Source organism: Cryptotermes secundus, unplaced genomic scaffold (assembly GCF_002891405.2).
Source record: "Cryptotermes secundus unplaced genomic scaffold, Csec_1.0 scaffold176, whole genome shotgun sequence".
In the NCBI taxonomy this organism is placed as follows: domain Eukaryota; kingdom Metazoa; phylum Arthropoda; class Insecta; order Blattodea; family Kalotermitidae; genus Cryptotermes; species Cryptotermes secundus.
In genome coordinates this window covers 494465-514512 of record NW_019731569.1, presented here as the reverse complement: position 1 = coordinate 514512, position 20048 = coordinate 494465, and the positions used below count along the sequence as shown (strand labels likewise).

At 38.3% G+C, this 20048-nt stretch overlaps 2 protein-coding genes across 4 annotated transcripts in view; both read left to right on the top strand.

Annotated features, from left to right (window-relative positions):
* The first annotated feature begins 1193 nt into the window (after nucleotides 1-1193).
* LOC111867059 (deaminated glutathione amidase) lies at nucleotides 1194-15193 on the top strand. 3 transcript variants are annotated; one of them, XM_033752526.1, is made up of 8 exons: nucleotides 1194-1570; nucleotides 4693-4926; nucleotides 7014-7169; nucleotides 8184-8384; nucleotides 11219-11431; nucleotides 12793-13069; nucleotides 13901-14058; nucleotides 14950-15193. In XM_033752526.1, exons 2-8 carry the CDS (start codon nucleotides 4801-4803, stop codon nucleotides 15112-15114), a joined length of 1296 nt encoding a protein of 431 aa, XP_033608417.1. In that variant the 5' UTR covers nucleotides 1194-1570; nucleotides 4693-4800; the 3' UTR covers nucleotides 15115-15193. The 3 variants fall into 3 exon arrangements, with proteins under 3 accessions (XP_033608417.1, XP_033608416.1, XP_033608418.1); XM_033752525.1 differs by lacking the exon at nucleotides 1194-1570 and adding an exon at nucleotides 1869-2061; XM_033752527.1 differs by lacking the exon at nucleotides 1194-1570 and adding an exon at nucleotides 2068-2579.
* Nucleotides 15194-16142: 949 nt separating this feature from the next.
* The window catches only part of LOC117282014 (ER membrane protein complex subunit 3), a 7218-nt gene continuing 3312 nt past the window's right edge, over nucleotides 16143-20048 (top strand). Inside the window, exons 1-2 of the mRNA XM_023856537.2 lie at nucleotides 16143-17319; nucleotides 19441-19697. Of these exons, the coding sequence (XP_023712305.1) occupies nucleotides 17171-17319; nucleotides 19441-19697 (406 nt within the window). The 5' untranslated portion in view covers nucleotides 16143-17170. The remainder of the gene's footprint in view (nucleotides 17320-19440; nucleotides 19698-20048) is intronic.

Sequence of the window (20048 nt, the reverse complement as noted above, 5' to 3'; positions counted from 1 at the left end):
TACATGGATCAGAAAGTTAGAGTGCAACTGGACAGAGGGGAGACAAGTGTGAAGAATGGAAGAGGAGTTCGACAAAGATGCTGTTTATCACCAATTTTGTTCAACTTGTACAGTGAATGCCTTACCAAGGAAGCTCTGGATGGGCTTGGAGACTTCAAATTAAGAGGGAAAAGTATTCAAACTGTGAAATATGCAGATTACCTTGTGTTAATGGCTAAGGAAGAAACTGTGCTACAGGGTATGAATGATAGACTAATTAAAATTGGAAGATGCTATGGCATGGAAATGAATGTGGAAAAAACAAAAGTAATGAAAATTTCGAGACAACCAACCCCAGTCACAATAAAGATAGACCGAAAACAACTGGAGAATGTGAAATGTTTTAAATATTTGGGTAGCTTGTTAACAGATGATGGAAGGTGTACGTGTGAAATTAAATCTAGGATTGCCATGGCAAAAGCTGCATTTAGCAAGAAGAATCTTTTTACCAGCAAATTGGACTTAAATTTGAGAAAGAAACTAGTGAAATGCTACATTTGGAGCATTGCTTTGTATGGGGCTGAAATTTGGACACTTAGGACAGTAGATCAGAAACACCTGGAAAGCTTCGAAATGTGGTGTTGGAGAAGGGCGGAGAAGATCAGTTGGACCGATTATGTGAGAAATGAAGAAGTGTTATTTAGAGTCAGTGAAGAGAGGAATATCCTACATGAAATAAGAAAACAGAAGGCCAATTGGATTGGTCACATCTTACGAGATAACTGCCTTCTAAAAGAAGTTACTGAAGGAATGATAGAGGGGAGGACAGAAGTGACCAGAAGACGTAAGAAGATGCTCGATGATCTTGGGGACACAAGAGGATATTCTCATTTGAAGGAGAAAGCTCTAGATCGCATTAAGTGGAGGAACTGTTTTGGAAGAGACCGTTGACCTGTCATCTTGACAGATTACTGATGAATGAATTCTGTTTTCAAGAATCATTGGATTTGAAAATACTTAGTGCTAGGCTCTAAACACGAAGTATGACGTGTAAATGTATAAATATGGTGAGATTTGAGGTTCAGATTGTGATCTGGGATGTGACACCATATAGTTTCATGGTTATGAATATCTTTTTACGTTTACAACTCTGTTATATACTTTCATGTGTAAGTGAAGTCCTTATTGTAACGTGTGCCAGACATTCATCTCGATTTGGGCGATATTTGTTTAAGATTTATTCATCTGCGGTCTTATCAATTGCGCCGCCGTTCTGGTCGCGCGCTGAAATAGTTCCCAGGAAGCATGTGTGCGGATGTCTTTCTTCAGCTGGATTGGTCTCGGCGGCCCTCGATGTCTGCAGCAGGCCATGAGACCTTTCTGTAGTTTTCATCCTGGCAGTAGTAGTGTTTTGTTATTGATCTGCCTTTTCTGAACCTGTGGTATACTTCCGGCTGTTATCATCCTGTGACTTTATTAGTCATCCAGTCAAGATTTTGAAAGGATTTGTTTAAGGTTTGCACCGCATATTTGTATCATCAACACTGTACTGGCTGCCACCCACAGTTTTCGTAGTTCTCATTCATTTCAGGTGAGTGCTGGGATATTAAGTTAAATTAAGCCACCATAGCCTCCCAGTGCCCTAATTAACCGTAATCCAAATCATCCTACGGTACATAGATTATATAACGTCAAGAAACTACAAAGGCAATGTACGAAGCATTTTGAACTAAATAATCGTATAATTTATGTTGATATTTCTTCACTTTATAGTCCAGCAATTTTAAGTCAACAATACTTTGGTGTAAAATAAACTGCTGACACCGTTGTGTGCTATTCTGGTGGAAGAACTAGCTCAGCAATACGAATTTATCGTCAGTTCTAGTGAGGTAATGCTTAGGTCGCCTAGGTGATCCTTGGCGATCCTTGGCTCTCCTGTGTCAGGGAGTGTCGTTTCGCCAACCGTGTGATCCGTGTGGAAGTGGTTTTATGTTGTTGACAATGTTTGTTATGTTTCATATATAGTGTACGTTGTAATTTACGTTGTAATTACAGTTGTGCACTGCTCACGTCTGTGTGATGGTAATGTGTAGTAATTATTCTATGGCGCTAACGATTTGCCTTTCTTAGCACGTGGATTGTAGTGGCGGTTATGTTCGATTTTGTCCGTCATTGGTGTATCGTTCGCAAAGAAATGGTTATTTTGTAAGCTCTGAAGTTAATGGTGGTATTAGAATTGAGACTACAGACCGTTGTTGATAGTGTCATTAATGAATTTGGAGCAGTTGATGAAATGACAGTTGGAAGGGAGCTGATGTATGCGAAGAACGCCAATTCCCGTGCTCCTTTGTCCGGTATAAATCCCACATGATCTGACCAGGGATCTAACCCGGAATGCGGCTCTGGGAAGCCGGCAACTAACCGCCATAGCTACATTTTCGTACAGATGAACGCTACAATTTAACAAAATCAAAACTGCATCAAGAACAGTCTAATTATAAACAGACGAATATAATTTATTTAACGCCATTACCTATAGTAGAATTAACCTGTTTGTACAATCGGATTTCATCTCCAGAACTCGTGTGGTTTTCGTGTTTGTAAGTTTAAGGAACTGTTAAATATCTTAACATGACATTCCTATTAAACATTGTCTGCTTAATGTGATTTCATGATTTTTTCTTTCTTCCCATTCCAGTAGCACATGAATAATGAAGACCACATTGTTCAGTTACACCTGTGTAACAGTTATGGATGTTAAATAAATTATCAGTTAGATTAAATTTATTATGCAGAACGTTCACAGTTTTGTGTACATCTTAGAATTTTTAGTTATGTGGTACTAGGGTCCAACAGATTCCACGTGCCATGTTATTGTACCATTTAGAAGCTGAGACTATGAGACTCAACTTTCTCACAGTTTTGTATTCAGTAAAACTACAGAAACATAAACTACTACTGTTTATCCTGACATAGTATTATATTTCAGAATCCTGTTGCATTGGTATGTCACTCATTTCTGTTTCTAATTGTACCCAGAATCATTCACAGTCTCTTCTTTATTTAAAAACTGCCATTAAAGTCACATTAAATTGCAACATGCATCAGCCTTACAAGGCCATCTTCAAGCAATTGTTTGCCAGCTGAAACAATATTCTGATAGTGTTTGATGTGCCCATGAAACTAATTAGGCTGATTAAAACGTGTTTAAGCGAAATGTATAATAAAGTCGATATATTTAAACATTTGTCAGATAATTTTCCTATCCAGAATGATAAAATTTTCTTTAGAATATGCCAGTAAAAAGGTCCAGGAAAACCAGGTGGGACTGAAATTTAATGGGACATGTGAACTGGTCCATGCAGATTATGTGAATCTACTGGGTAATAATATAAATACCATAAAGATAGACACAAGAGACTTTAATTGACAGTAGCAAGGAGGTTGGTCTAGAAGTAAACACAGAGAGAACTAAGTATATGTTGCTGCCTCGTCGCCAGAATGCAGGACAGAATCATGACATATAGATAGCTAACAGATGTTTTGAAAATATGGCACAGTTCAGATATTTTGGAATTATTATAACAAATCAGAACCTGATTCAGGAGGAAAATAACAGGAGACTGAACTTGGGTAATGCTTGTTACCATTCACCACAGAACCTTTTTTGTTTTCTCACCTGCTGTCTAAAAACAAAAATTAGAATATACAAAACTATTTTTTCCTGTGGTTCTGTATGGGTGTGAAACTTGGTCTCAGACATTAAGGGAGGAACATACACTGAGGGTGTTTCAGAATAGGGTGTTGAGGAGAATATTTGGACCGAAGAAAGATGAAGTGACAAGAGGTTGGAGAAAACTGCATAATGAGGAGCTTCATAACTTGTACTCTTCCCCAAGTATTATTAGAATTATAAAGTCAAGGAAGATGAGGTGGGCAGGTCATGTAGCACAAATGGGGGGAGAGGAGGAATGCATATAGGATATCTGTGGTAAAGCCAGAAGGAAAGAGACCACTAGGATGACCAAGACATAGGTGGATGGACAATATTAAAATATATATTAGAGAAGTATAATGGGATGGATTGGATTGATGTGGCTCAGGATAGGGACCAGTGGTGGGCTCTTGTGAACAGTGTAATGAACCTTCTGGTTTCATAAAATGCTGGGAAGTTCTTGAGTAGCTGCACAATTGGCGGGTTCTCAAGAAAGACTCCGCTCCATGAAGTGTGTGTGCATGTGATCGAGGGGGGGAGAGAGAGAGAGAGAGGGTGATATATTCTGAGCATTTTAAAAAGAAATTAAAGCCAAGCTGAGAATAAAGAATTTGCTTACATTTCGTCCATGATATGTATGTATTGACCGTCTTCTAGTGCACACCATCTCACATGTCACTTTACTACATGTTTCGGCATTATTGTGCCATCCTCAGGTGTGTTATTTATGTTAAACTATTGCACTGCTCGCCATGTGTCGTTTATAAAATGATTTAAAATGTATATTCCTCATGCACCACAACAAAATTTATATGTATTAAAATTTGTTAAGATTTATCATCTTATACGTCTTATTTCAGACTCGCGTATTGTATCATTCTTCCGCTATGGGAGTCGTTCTTCCTATATTTTGTGTATACTGTGTCTTGTGATGTGTCCTTTTTTGGCTGCGTGCGTTGTAATCATTTACATTTATTTACTTTTACATTGTATTACAGATTTTAAGCAGAATCTGCTTGTTCAAACATAAGAAATTTACAAAACACTGTGGATGTACCTCGCCAAAGAGGAATCCGCTAGAGCAGATCTTTGGATCGAAGAATACAATGGCATCTTCATCTGTCAGGAAGAGAATTATTGCTGTTTGTCAGATGACAGCAACAAACAATAAAGAGAAAAATATGAGAACTTGTTCAGAATTGATTAAATCCGCAAAGGAAAGCAATTGCATGGTATGGTATAATTGTTATTTAGTGTGTTTATTCTGTCTGAAGCTTCTGGTGGTCATGTTATAGGGAAAAGGTAGCTCATTTGGACACCTATGTTCAGATTATATCTTCACTGTGCTCACGTGTTAATAATATGTCTGTTTAATTGTTATGATAGGATCACCAGTCACGGAATAAAAATAAAGCTATCCCTGTAACGGGCCGTGAAGGCCCATAAGGTTATGACATGTTGAGGGTCCCACATTTTCTACACACTCAGTTCAAAGATGGCAGTAAGGTCAGCCTTACCTGCTGGCCGCGCTTTACTCCCCAGGAAAATTATTTAATTAATTCCTGGTACTTATTTCTGTTAGAGGCTGAGTCGACCCCAGGGCCATAGTGCGGCTGGAAGGATTAGGTCTATTGAAAAAATCCAATGACCTCATCAGGACTTGAACCCGCGACCTTCTGGCTTGTAGCATTTTTCTTTAATTTGCTTAGTGGGGGGTGGAGCCCAACTGGGTCCACTCAGCATGGTGGCCATCGATTGGCCTATTGTAGCCTGCCCTAGGTGATTATGATGATGGATAATTTAGTGAAAAGAAGGTTGTCAGGGGAAACCGAAGTACTCGGAGAAGACCCACCCCAGCGCCACTTCATCCACCACAAATCCCACGTGACCATACCCGGGATCGAACCCGGACCGCCACAGTGTGAAGCCAGCGACTAACCGCTTGAGCTATGGTGCATCCTTTGTAGCATAATACTCTGTAAATATAAAGTGATTGAAAGATTTTTCAATGCCCCTTGCTTTCTTTTCCTTTAATACTAGATACCAGTGTGCCCATTTGTTACATAACTAGAAGGAAGAGGACTGTGAGTTGCATTTGGACATGGCATTACCTTTAATAAATCAAAGACATAGTGATTTTGGGGAAATATACTGGTGCACCATTTAAAAGATCCAATATTACATCATCATTCATACTATATACAGACTATTATATGTGGAGATGAAATCCTGCAGTTCTGCAAAAGTTTGATTTGCTTGAGTGTGTAGAACACTGGCACTCTTCTCCCGACACACCTGTAACATTCAATTCTGTAGTTCTGAGGCAGAACTTAAGGTTTTAGTAGCAAGCAGCAGCAGTGGTAGCGACTGTAACTGTCAAACAAGGGTTGAATGAAATGTAGTGACAGCACTGCTGCCAACTGCACAGAGGGGTCACAGAATAGTAGAGCATGTACTGTGTTTTGTGGAGTGAGGTGAGATTGATTCCTCTTGGTATGTTGGCCACTGACTGACCTATTGTGCCAGCCCTGAATGATAGATGAAAATGGAGCATTAGGTGGGATGCAAATTGGCAAGGAAGCCAAAGTACTCTGAGAAAACTTGCCCTAGTTCCATTTTTCCACCACAAATCCCACATGACTTGAAATCTCAAAACAGGTGTGCAACTTTGGAAAACTTAGGTGATTATGTGGATATTAATGGAACATGGGAAACTGTTAGAGGCAGTATAATAATTTCAGCCAAAGAGAATATAAGAGTCTTTTATTTTACCAGTTTACAAGAAGGGTAATAAAAATGACTAGTAATTATTCAGACGTGTCACTGTTATAAACTTCATACAAGATTGTATTCGATAATCTTCACTCAAGGTTAGATCTGTACATATATGCAATTATCGAAGATCACCAGTGTGGGTTTAGGTGTAACAGATCAACTACTAATTAGACTTTTGCATTTGTCAGATAGTGGAGAAAAGAATGGGAGTACAAAGATACAGCACATCAGCTATTTATAGATGGTAAGAGAGCCTTTGATCCAGTTAGGAGGGAAGTATTGTACAATATTTTCATTGTATTTGGGTGGAACCCATGAAACTAGTTAAGTTTATTCAAATATCTTTAAATGAAAGCTGTAATAAAGTTTATAAAACAAAAGTGTATTCATTCATTAATTTATGCAGTAATTAAATACCAGTCACTAAGTATATATAAATTGGCTTTTCATTCCTTGACATGGAAAGTGGTTTCCGAACACAGTTCAGGCTTGTTCTGCCAGATGAACACCCTTAAAATATTCAACTTCTGTTTCGGTATTTCAGATGGTTTTCTTGCCGGAAGCGTGTGATTATATTGGCGAGTCGAAAGCAGAAACCTTGGCAATGGCACAACCTTTAAGTGGAGATTTAATGAAAACGTTTTGCAATCTTGCAAAAGAAAATGATATTTGGTTGTCCTTGGGAGGTATACATGAGCAAGTAAGTTATGATTGAAGCAGATTGGTGTCAACTTTGTGATGTGGTATCTCACCCTATTAAATTTAAAATCAGTGTCCAGAGTTGAACATTAAATACCAGTAAGGAAACAGAAGTTTGCTGTGCTATCCCTATTGACATCATCATTTCTTCTGTTAATAAACTCCGTGGACTGTAGTCCGCAAGCGAACTATATTGACCGAGCGACAGCTGCTTGTCGGCGAAGTTAGTGCCTACTTTAGCAGATACAGGGTGTCATGTGGTCAGCGCACCGGATTTCCACGGCTGTTAAACTCAGTTTTCTAGACTGGAGCCACTACTTTTCCATTCAAGTAGTTTCTGAGTCATCCTCACGAGGCTGAGTGGACCCCGTTCCAGACCCACTACTCCTCAGAAAATCTGATAGCGCCGAGAATCGAACCCGGGACCTCTGGATCTGAAGACTACAGAGGCGGTCTTCTGTTCATAATAAGTTTGTTTTGTTCTAGTCCCTATTGAATCTATTCACTGAAGTTTACTTACCTTGAAAAATGTATTAGTTGTCTTTGTAGCTTTGTATTGCACTGATTTGTAGACTAAAATAAAACAACAAAAAAAGTGTTTGAATAGAAATCTTTAAGTTTTATTATTTTATTTGCTTTATGCAGATCTTGCTGCAGGTGTAGAAGTTTGGATATACATGCCATTATGTCACAATTGTCTTGTCAGCAGCAGAGGAAAAGACTGAAGTAGTCGCAGGTCACTTCAAACATGTTGTACAAGTAAACAGAGTAACAGCAGGTGTACAGTGGTAATATTGTGAATGATTAATACAATCATGCACTTATAAACGCATCACCAAAGTGTTATGTGAAGTGGATGGTGAGCACAGTATTAAGTAGCAGGATACTACAATACGGAATTAGTTATCAAAGTTTAAAGTCTGGAAATGGCTTTCCAGTCACTTTAAAATGTGTGTAGAGAAGAATGAACTGAGTTACACCAGATGAATATTATTTATTTCTTTACCTTTTTTAGGTGAGCGATGAGAAAGTACATAATTCCCATGTTGTAATTGATAGTAATGGTGATATAATTGCTGTATACCGGAAAGCACACCTGTTTGACTTAAATATTCCAGAAAAAGGAATCAGACTGATGGAATCTGATTATGTTCTTCCTGGCCAAATGATACCTCCTCCTATTAAAACACCTGTTGGAAATCTGGGACTTTCAGTTGTATCCTTTTATGATTTGCTTGTGTGAAATGTTGTATGTGCATATGAATACTTATACAAGGGAGTGTGAAAATTACTGCATGTGCTATGTAAGTTTTCTGTCAATCACATGTCTGGCCAAAGTGTGGCCACGTAAACATCTTAAGCCAGTTTAATTTAGTAGGAGACTTTAATGTTGTTAACCTTCCTACAGGATTTAGAAACTGATGTACTTAATATGTCTGCCCATTACTGTGATATGGTCTATGAAGTCTTTGCAATTTAATGCTTGTATTTATGTAAGTTGTCATTTGTACTTGGTATGTTTGCCTCATTCAAAAAGTTGTGTATATAGTGCCCCGTTTAAGAAGTACAGTAAGTGATTTGATTATCTTTATACTTTTAAATGCTTCCTTCAGTTTCTGAAACCCTTCTGTAGTAGAGTATTATGCATATGCAGATTTATACAATTCTTTATTGGAATCCGTCATAACACAACAACGGTCAAAGTCAACATAACCTTAGCTACATGTTTGGGCTTTTAACCGTAGAACCCCTTAGTGATAGTAGCTTAATGATTTAAGTATTGTCTGTTACACCTGTATCAGGTGTACTTGAAATGATTTATAGCAGAATGTACAACCAGATCTTTCATCCTGTTGTAATTCTCTGGTTTATTATTTCATCAGTTTTCACAACATTATAGTACCACCTAACAAGGCTTGTTCCTTGTATTGAAAAGGTATGTAATTTGTCTCACTGTTTTGACACCAGCAGTACTGTGAATAAGTAATATGTAAATTATATTCTACATAGATAGCGTGGTATTTCCAGATTTTTGGATTATCCACCATTTTTAATTATCCACACTACTTTTCTGCATTACTGCAGATATTTGAGAGTTTATAGTTTAAAAAATTCCATCCGAGTCCTTAACTCTCTGAGTCTTACCACAGTTCCCACAGTTATACGTCACTTTAGGATAGTACTGTACAGAAATAATACTATATCAGCAGGATTTATTTCCATTATTTAGGTTAGTACTAGAAATGCCTATGTGCAAATGTGTAGCCATCAGCCAAAAGATGATTTGGCCATCAGCCTATAGTCATAGCACTCACAAAGTGAGCATATCTCAACTTGTGACTTGAAAGAGAGACATTTTCTCTTCACTGCAATGTCCAGACCTGTTTTGGGGCCCACCCAGCTGTGTGTGCAATGGGTACTGGGGACTCTTTCCACGGGGGTAAAGCGGCTGGGGCGAGAAGCTGACGTCTCATCTTCAATTAGTACCAAGGTCAAGAAAGCGTGGATCTATACATCTACTGCCCCATATACCTTCATGGCATAGTACTTAAATTAAGCACGGGGGCAACTTTTTTTATTATTCATCTACCAATAAACACAGTGACAGAGATTGATAGGGAAGTGAGGACATATAGAAAGCTTTCTTCTGTAGCTCTGGCCACTTATTTTTATAGAGTGATTGGTAAGGGATCCCAAAATCAAGACAAGCAGGGGACAACAAAAGCAGTTGACCATTGAGAATAATTAAAAATGTTTATACGTTGAAATGTCTATTATTTATTATATTTAATATCCTTGACAAATTATAAATTGATGCAGAACATTGTGTATGTATCTAGCCCTTGAATTGGATACTCACTCACTCGTGGAGCTGAGCCCTTCTTAACTCTTTGACTGGCGCGAAGGGTATTTAAATCCCACCCCTGTCCTGGCAGGCCCTTTAAACCTTATGTCGCTAAAATGCATGTAGTTAGTTTTTCCTAAACAACTTCAACACAAATTGGTTTTTAAAAACGAAATTTTTAGGAACTAATTAAAATACAATGTTTTATGCATTAAATGCCTTTCCATACCTCTTTATTAGTTTTTCTTCGTGTGACAAAAATTGAAACATGAAAGTGTGCAGAGAGCCACACCACAGCCTGCACACATGATACTTGTTTCTTTTCNATTTTATGTGTTATATCACTTTTGATCCCGAAACTATTAGCAAATGGAAATATTGGGGGTACAGTGTCTCCGTACGTTCATGAGATGGGCGTGTCAGGCACCGCACTCGTGGTAGGTAAATGTTCATGATTACTGTCTTGTGGATCATTGTCTGTCACTGTATTATTGTCACTATCAACTCCATCCAATTCAAGAATCATTATTTCATCGCCACTATCATCATCAGAACAAATCTCGTTCACAACATTTTCCAGCTGGTCTGTAGGAACACGAAGACACTAGCTGCAAGAAGCCATGGTGAAATTGAATGAATGTGAAATATTTTCTGACCTTTTCCTTCTCAGAGGGTTCTGACAGTAATATAGACCCCCACAAAGTTTACAAGGGTTCTTTACAAACATGCACAAAAAACTATCATATATATGTCTTTGGTTGATGAGTGCCAAGAGAACAAAGAAGGGAAGAGATTGTCAAAGCGTTAAAACACGCCAACGCCAGGGAACGGCTGGCTTCGTCCGGGCGTTAAAACACGCCTGCGCCAGTCAAAGAGTTAAGAAGCCTCCAAACATGCAGCTACTCAAGAACTTCCCAGTATTTTATGGAACCCAAAGGTTCATTACCATGTTCACAAGAGCCCTCCACTGGTCGCTATCCTGAGCCAGATCAATCCAGTCAATACCATCCCATCCTATCTCTCTAAGATCCATTTTAATATTATCCACCTGCCTACACCTTGGTCTTCCCAGTGGTCTCTTTCCATCTGACTTTCCCACCAATACCCTATATGCATTCCTCTTCTCCCCCATTGAATTGGATATTTCAGTTGATAAATATATTAACATGAACAAATGCTAGATGTTTATCTTAACTATTCATCAGTGCTATGATATTCGTTTTCCAGAGCTAAATTTAACCTTAGCTAAAATGGGTGCAGATATTTTAACATTTCCGTCAGCTTTCACATATGTTACGGGTGCAGCACACTGGGAAACACTTCTTCGAGCTAGGGCCATTGAAAGTCAGTGTTATGTTATCGCTGCGGCACAGACTGGAGCACACAACAACAAGAGGACTTCTTGGGGGCATGCAATGGTATGTAGTAACTAACAACTTATACAGATATTAAAGTACAGATTATTTTACTGACAAGTATTAAAAAAAAACAAAAAACAAACTCCATGGTTTTAGCCCACAAGTGAACTATACTGACTGAGCGACCGCCGCTTGTCGACGAAGTTAGTGCCAACTTTAGCACATGGTCACCGCAACGAATCCCTACGGCCGTTAATATCGGTTTTCTGGAACGGAGCCGCTATTTCCTTGAAATCGCTCCTCAATTATCATCATGAGGCTGAGTGGACCCCATTCCAGACCCACTACTTCTCGGAAACAATCTGATAGCGCCAGTCATCGAACCCAGACCTCTGGATCTGTAGCCAGGAACTGACCACGAGACCTCAGAGGCGGTCACTGATGAGTATTAAATTGGATTAAATTCAACAAACAGTTATGTGGTATGTAAAATTGTGATCCAGATCTGAAATGCATTACATGTTTATTTTAACTAACTCCTTGGAGCAGAATCCTCTGCTGGTCAACAAATTCCTTGCATAATATGGAACCTGAAGGTTTGTTATCATGTCTACAAGAGCCCATCATTGATCCATATCCTAAACCAAATCAACTAGGTCCTCATACTCCTTTATTTTAAGATACATTTTAATATTAATCCATCTGTTCCTAGATCTTCTAATAATGTCCGCTGAGGAGTTAAAAAATATGAAACTTCTCTCCAAACTCTTAGTGCTTCCTCCCTTTTACATTTAAATATTATTTTCAGCATTCTTGTTTCCAAGGTACTCAGCCAGTTTTCTTCATTTAATATGAGGGGTCAAGTTGCACACTCATACAGAATGGTTTACTGCATTCTTTAACTTTTATGTCCTTGGATAGCAGATGAGGAGATAAACATTCTGAATTAAATGACAGCAAGCATTCCCAAATATAATTTATTCATGAAGACATAAAAAGCAGTGTCATTCCCAAATTTTCAAATTCTGCCATGTTTTCAAAGGATTCAGTAGCTGTCTGTAAGTTAAAATTTTGACATATATGCTGACAGTGACAAGACAAAAACACGTACTTAGTTTTCTCTTTGTTTACCTCCAGACCACTGTCCATAGTAGTGTTTGATAATGCTTCTGTATTTTTAGCCTACTTTTCTTATTTTTTAAAAGAAATTAATGTATCCATATGAGATCACCTTGCTTTGTGTATGTGTGTGCGTGCATATGTATGACCAGTGAATTTATACAGCAGTTGTCATTTGAACTTGTGAGAGATGTGAAATACTGAGTGTTTATTATTATCTAATTCCGAAACTGGAAATTGACTTCCACGTACTTGATTTTATATAATTGGCATATGCACAAATGAATGTAATTTTTTTTAAGGTTGTGGATCCGTGTGGGAATGTAGTTGCACAGTGCTCAGAAAACACAAACATCGCAACAGCTGAACTCAATCTAGATTACATCCAGAATATACGAACGTCAATGCCTATTTGGCAGCATCGTCGGAATGACCTGTATAGAACATTAAAGCCAAAAAAATTGCTTGAAGATCAACAGGCATACACATTTGGTAATGCAGTTCTGAATTCAGATAATCTTATCTGCAAAACAACAAATACTGTTGCATTTATAAGCCAAAACAGTATTGTTCCTGGGCGTATCCTTTTTTGATAATGTGTTGANGATGCTTCATATTTTGGAATTGTACAGTTTACACCCTACCAAGGATTGGCTCATCTCTGAACTTCAGTAGACGAATTGTTGGAGATAATATGAATCTGTGCTGTATATTGTTCTATCTCTGCATTTTTGTCAGTCTGTAACCTGTGCCACATCATTTAAATTCACTGTATCCTGATACTGTGAGGCCTTTTTATTTAAATAAGCTTCATACACTGTATTTTTGTGTGTTAAGCGTGGGATACTGTGCAGATATCATTTTTATCTTCTAATTACATGGATTGATTCACTGAAATGTCCATTTTATGGAGATGGACCATGTCAGTTTTGGATTAACAAAGTAAACATTTTAAGAAAGCAGTCTTCTGGGATTTGGCACCGTGTATATCATATACACGGTGCCAAATGCCAGAAGACTGCTTTCTTCATAGTCACCGCCGTGAAAGCCTCAAATCTTACAAAGTAAACATTTAGTTGAAAAGAAATCATGTCTCCATTTCAGCCATTGTGCATATGTCTTTTTCCAACTAACTGATTCATTTAGGGTCCATAACCCTCGATCTGTCTACTGCCGTACGTTTTTAATTGCTGTATTAACTTGTCCAGATTTGTTAACAGATCTTAATATATACCTTTTCCAGTACAGATGTCAGGTTTCAGAGTGTGCACTGGCGTTTATTTTAGACCATAAACATACTAGTCCCTTTTGAGTAAAGAAATGTAGGAACATTTTGAAATGTACAGGAGAATTGACTCATAAATAATTTTATTAGATCTAAATCCATATACTTCTTAACTAAAAATTTAGATGTATTGGTGATGCCTTTACGTCATGTATCAAGACTGTCAAGCTTGAACAGTGAAGAATTATTTGATATATTTTCTGTTGTTGAGAGAGTTCAAAGTGCCTTTGAAGAATGCTACAGTGTTTCTGCAAATACAGTGTACTTTAAAGATGAAGGCAAAGTAAGTCAGTATAAAATTAGATGTTTATTTATATGTTATTGTCCTTCAGCCTCTTTTATTGTTGAAATTTCCTTTTTTACTGTTTCATTCTTTCTTTATTCCACCAACTTATCCATATATAATGAACATAAGTAATTTTGAGGTCTTACATTAGTAATGTCAAATTTATTGCCAAAAGAAATGTTTTGCAAGACACCATTGTTTCTGAACCTATTCCAAAATGCAGCCAGGTGGAACTTGTGTGCAGTAGTTCAAAATAGGCCAAGACAAAGGTTGTCAAAGCATTTCTGTAAGCAGAAATTCAGTTCAGCCATATATGAATATTTTAGTTTCAGGTTTTATGTATATATTGCAAATATTTTGGAGCCAGAGGTTAGTCTTGCAGTATATGAACTGAAGCGGTATGGCATCTGTAGAACTGATGATGGACAGAGCTGTATTCAAACAGACTTTATTTCGTTCTCACATTTTTCAACCACTCCATCACCACTTTTAAGATTATTCTTTAATGACATATTCAATGATAAATACACTCATTAGCTGATACAGCATTGTTAAAATAGCACTATAGCTCAACCGATATTTAGTAGAAGTTAAATAATACAAATGAGGAGATTAACTGTGTCATCCTATTGTTTTGTTAGTTTATTGCTACATTACATGACATTGCTTTAGCTACTCAGTTCATATATGGATTAAATATCTTACAAGTATTTATCCCCATGCCCCATGGGCAGACTTAGTGGAGGGGTAAATAGTGTGTCTGCTAATGGCATCAACTGAAAGGACAGTAGTCAGAGTTACAGATGAGACACTTAGCTGTAAACAGGACAAGGGATAGTTCACATAATGTATAGCTACCACCTTTAAAGGAGATAATTTTGTTTACAGCAACTGCATATCCATGTACTACCAAGAAGACCTCATGATTTTCCAGAAAACGACATGATATATGATCATTTGGAGAAACACTCTGAAACACTTCCAGTTAGTTCAAGTTCAAGTGATGTGATTCAAGAAGTGAAAGTCCTACGATCCTATTTGAGTACTTCATAATACGGATGTTCCAAATGTTTATGTATTGCCAATTTCTCTCAATTTTGCAATTCATCGTACAAATAAATAATAAAAGCCAGGTGGTGTTCTTACTGTAAATGTGATGTAAGTTACATTCAATCATGCTTATTATACATATACTTAATAAGAATACTGGCAGTGGTACAAGACCTGTGGAAAACAGGAAAATTTATAGACACAGCGAGTCTTTTGGCTCAAATTCAAAATCAGTACTTGTCATATAGAGACAGGATAGCTACTACTGCACCATGATATATTGTGCTGTTGATAGAGAGATCTTGGTAAGTTTTTTGCTACTTTGTCTGGTTTTTAGAATCCATGCAACATTGAACCAAGCATTCCACCTTAGATACACTTGCATCCTTGTAACAATTTCCAGAGACTTTTCCCCTTTTCTTTGGCTTTTTTTGTTTTTTTGTTCCCTCCAGACATTATGTGCAGTCCCAAATGTGATGGTTTGCCAAACACTGAACAGTAATCAGGTTAAATGACCTGATGACACATGTCTGAGGAGGTTGACCACTTCTGATTTGGACTTTAGTTGGGAAGTCCTTGTTCTCTGAAGTTGAAATATAGTATATACAGCTTTACTTCTCATTGGGTAATATTGGTTACATTACATCCCGGCTTTTATTTTGAAATTCTGTTTTAGATCTGCTTGTTGTCCACCACTGCAGGCATGGGTGTTGTGACCATACATCTTTGGTATTATTTCTGTGTGTGAGGGAGGGGACGTGTGGCCCATAACCAAGCATGCTCCAATGATGGTTTGCAGCAGGAAAGGAGTTTGTATACTTGTAACTACCGTATTTACGCATGTATAGGCCGCACATTTTTTGCCAAAAATTCAAGAGAAAAACTGGGGTGTGGCTTATATTCGAAATCACACTTCATTTAAAAAAAAAATTATATTCATAATTAGTAATACAGTGTGTAATACTCCTGAAATAATATTCCAAGAAAATTATTTTTTCTATAATTTCTGTCTGAAAATTGTGCTGCGGCCTATACACGCGTAAATACGGTAATTAGATGTCCTGGATATACATGGTTGCCAGTGGGGCCCCAGCTGCTGTATATTAAATATCTCATGTTTCAAGCGTATTTACTCTGTTAAGCAGTCACAGCATATTGGTGTATTGCCATTTTGCATTTTGTATCTCTGTTTTGTTGCCACAATTTTCTAAACATTTTTTTCTTGCGCTTTAGTACACAATTTAGGCGAGAATTTGAGAATTTCTTAACTTGATCTGAAACTTCCCTCACTCAAAACATGACCCAGAATGGTAAATGTAATTGGAAGGCAATCTGAGTCAATGATGTTAGTGACGTTAGTGACAATGCCCTCTGACAGTTTGATGTTCTGATGGACCACAGTATCAAGAACATCACCCTTCCCATCAGGAATGTAATTTGTAGAACTGTGCAGTAGAGATGTTGAAGCTAGAACTAGCAATTCCAAGAACCTCTTGCCCGATGGGTTTGAAACTTCACTATTCCAAACTGAGTGCTTTGCAGATTCTAAAGGGTTCTGACAATGAGGATGACAGAATTACTGGGGGGGTTTGGTCTTTTCCATCGTCCAGAATTCTGGAATTCAGATTAGCCCTTTCTAAGGTGCCCAGCTGAGTAGGTGTATTCCTTTCGCACCTGAAGACGAAAAATTTCCTGTTTCCGAAACGTGTCTATTACCTAGAATTCCGGACGATGGAAAAAGTCCAAAACCCCAGTATTTCTGTGGGTGCTTTGCATTCAGGTCAACTACCAGGATATGCATATTTCTGAAACCCAATAGCCCACTAATGTCTGTGCCGGTCCACAGCCGCAAGCAACATATCGATGTTCCCAGTAGGTATGTGGGCCCATGTTTCTAGAAATTGGGGAACAACGTTTACTTAACGCGAGGGTTGCTATTGTGTAGCGGTATGCTTAACGCCGCTCATAGATGGCAGCATAAAGCCGTTTCGTGTCAGGCAATGACGTAGAGTTGCGTTAGGCTGATTGGTAATTTCAATCTGTTGTGTAGTTAGGGGTTATGGCTGAATTATTGTTAGATTCCGACATCAGATTTTGGGTATTTCTGCCCATAGTTGTTATAACATTTTTAGTTGGGGTAGTGAGGCATTATGTGTCGATTTTGCTCTCGTCCCAGAAGAAAGTGGAGCTACAGCAAGTACAAGACAGGTATTGGGGTAGATAATTTAGGTTAGGATTTAGGTTTCTTCTTAAATATGTACGTATAATATGGGAGTAAGTGTGATTTTATTGTATTTGTTCCAAAATTTTCAGAAATAACATTAGTGGTTTTCCTAGCTCCAGTAATGAGACCAGAAGTTGGCGCACAAGAGAGATGAATACTAGCTGATGTGTGAACATTACATTACATTGATAGAATTTGTGGGTCGTTATTCGGAATTAGCACAGATCGCGTTTTAAAATACACAGTGTTGGCTGTAGATATATTTCTTTAGTTATTATTTGTTTGTTTTACTCTACGTATGTATTTACAAAAAAAAATACTTATATGTAACAATATTAATAATTTGTGTGGAGACATTTATAACATTTTATGTTACATAACGTGTTTAAGAGCTCTGTTTCCTGAAATATAACACTGTGTAGCCCGTTGAAAGTCAGTCTGCGTTTTGGAGGAACATGTTGACTCCATCCTTAGTGACGAAGAACAAGCCAACCAAGAAACCTGCGTGAAGCAGGTAGCAAGCGTAGCTAATCTTCAGTAATAAGAGAAGTATATTAATTTTGTCAGATTTAAATGCAGCATATGAGGAATATTATACATTCTACTATGAAACTAGGAGCCAATATACCTCAGTTGGTATAGTGACAGGCTGCAGGGTTCAATTCATGGCAGGGCCAAAAGATTTTTTTTTCTCTGCAATGTCCAGACCAACTCTAGGGCCCATCCAGCTTCCTCTCCAGTGGGTACTGAGGGACTCTTTCCCCAGGGGTAAAATGATCAGGGCATGAAGCTGACCACTCCATCATACATGGTCCTGGCACGGTGCTTAATTAGGCAAGGAGAAGGACCTCTTAATTTTTTACCATGAAACTATTAACTCTCTCATATACTTTGTGTATTAAAAGTTAATGTGGTTTGGAAATATTTGATCTAATCTTTACTGTTGCCAAAATTTAGAAATTACCTAAAGTTTAGGTGTTTGTAAGACCTAATCTTGACAGTTGCAGAAAGATGGCAAACCTACAGTCATTTCATCAAACCCCAGTTCTTCATTTGCAGTCACTAAATGTCAATAATCTCCCAAAGGTTTCTCATCCTTATTGTAGTGGTGGGGCTTGTGTGACTCTGTGACCCGGAGAGCTATGCCGGCAGTAGTTTAACTACCTGTATGGTCACCCATACTGGAAAGGTCAAAGGGTACAGTCCAGACTAAGAGAGATACACTTGTCCTCCAGGTTGAGGGTTGCGTAAGAAGCTAACAACCTCATCCTGTAAAAAGAATTTTCAGAAACCTAACAACCAGCCTCGGGTCATCATCCCTATGGCAGGATGCATTGGTTTTGGAGACTGGTTGTAGAGGAGGCCAAGGCTCACCCAGGGCTGTAGCGCCGAGTGGTAGGCAAATGTCAATAATCCTTGCAACTTGAGTAGCTGATAGCAGCATTGCTAAATAACACATTATGAAATTTTGTTTCAGAACGTGTTCCTATACATTCTACATTAAGTGGGGTAGGAAGAAAAGTCTGCTCCCAATTGTATGTAACCATTGTTCCACCCCAGACTCCCCCTCGTGTAACTTTAAAAACACTTGAATATCTGTTTTCATCATGACAATAATGCTGTCTGTTGACAGAAAATCTGTGCTGTACAATTAACATTGAGCTCATATTCACTATGGCAGTTGTTATATAAGTATGCCATAAAGGTAAATTTTGTCCCTGTGCTTAACTAATTAAGTACTACACCATGAAGGCGTATGGGGTGAGTGGATATATAGAACCACATTTTGTTGACCCCAGCACTAGCTGGAGGTGAGTGGTCAGTTTCACACCCCGGCTGCTTTACCCTCCGAGGAAAGAGCCCTCGGTACCCATTGGATAGGAGGTAGGGTGGACCCCAGAGCCAGTCTGGACAACTTTGAGAAGAGAAAATTCTTGAACCTACTGTGTCTTGAACTCCACCGCCTTAGTCATTCAGCCCATAGCCAGTCTCTGTGCCAACTACACAATCCCGGCTCCTGATATAAGTATGCCATACTTACGTAATCAGCATATGGCATGCAGAGGGTTGAGAACTAATCTAAGATGCCTTCCATTACTTTTCAGTCAAGTTATAATCAGGTCTCGCTGTTTGAGGGAGCATGGGAAGTACATTCCAAAACATTCATTTCTAATGAGACGTCAGTTCTTCAATAATGAAGAAGCGGGTTATTTTAAGACCCAAAAACGTGCAGCTGTTAATCAGAACCCGATGACAGACCCAAGTATGATGACAGACATGTTGAAAGGGAATGTTACAAATGTGATACCCATGATTGTCATTGGAGGATGGATAAACTGGATGTTCTCTGGGTTTGTTACAAGTGAGTTAACTTCAGTTCTTATGGAACAAAAATATTTCTCTGATGGAGCATGAAAATGGTGATATACAAGGTGTGGCAATAAAGAACCCGGATTACTTTTATGACTCATTTCCGGCCACGTCATTGACGAAGAGGAGGGTAGGGCATTGACCCTTGGACTTCCCTCTACCGTCACACAAAGTTTCATTCACGTGCATCGGTTAGTCTGGCCGCGACCATTGTTAGAAGCGGATCGTGTTTCTGAGCTCCGTCGGAATAATGCTGAGTGCTAATGCAGAACAACGTGCTAACATCAAATTCCTCACAAAACTTGGAAAATCTGCCACTGAAACTTACAATTTGTTGACAGAA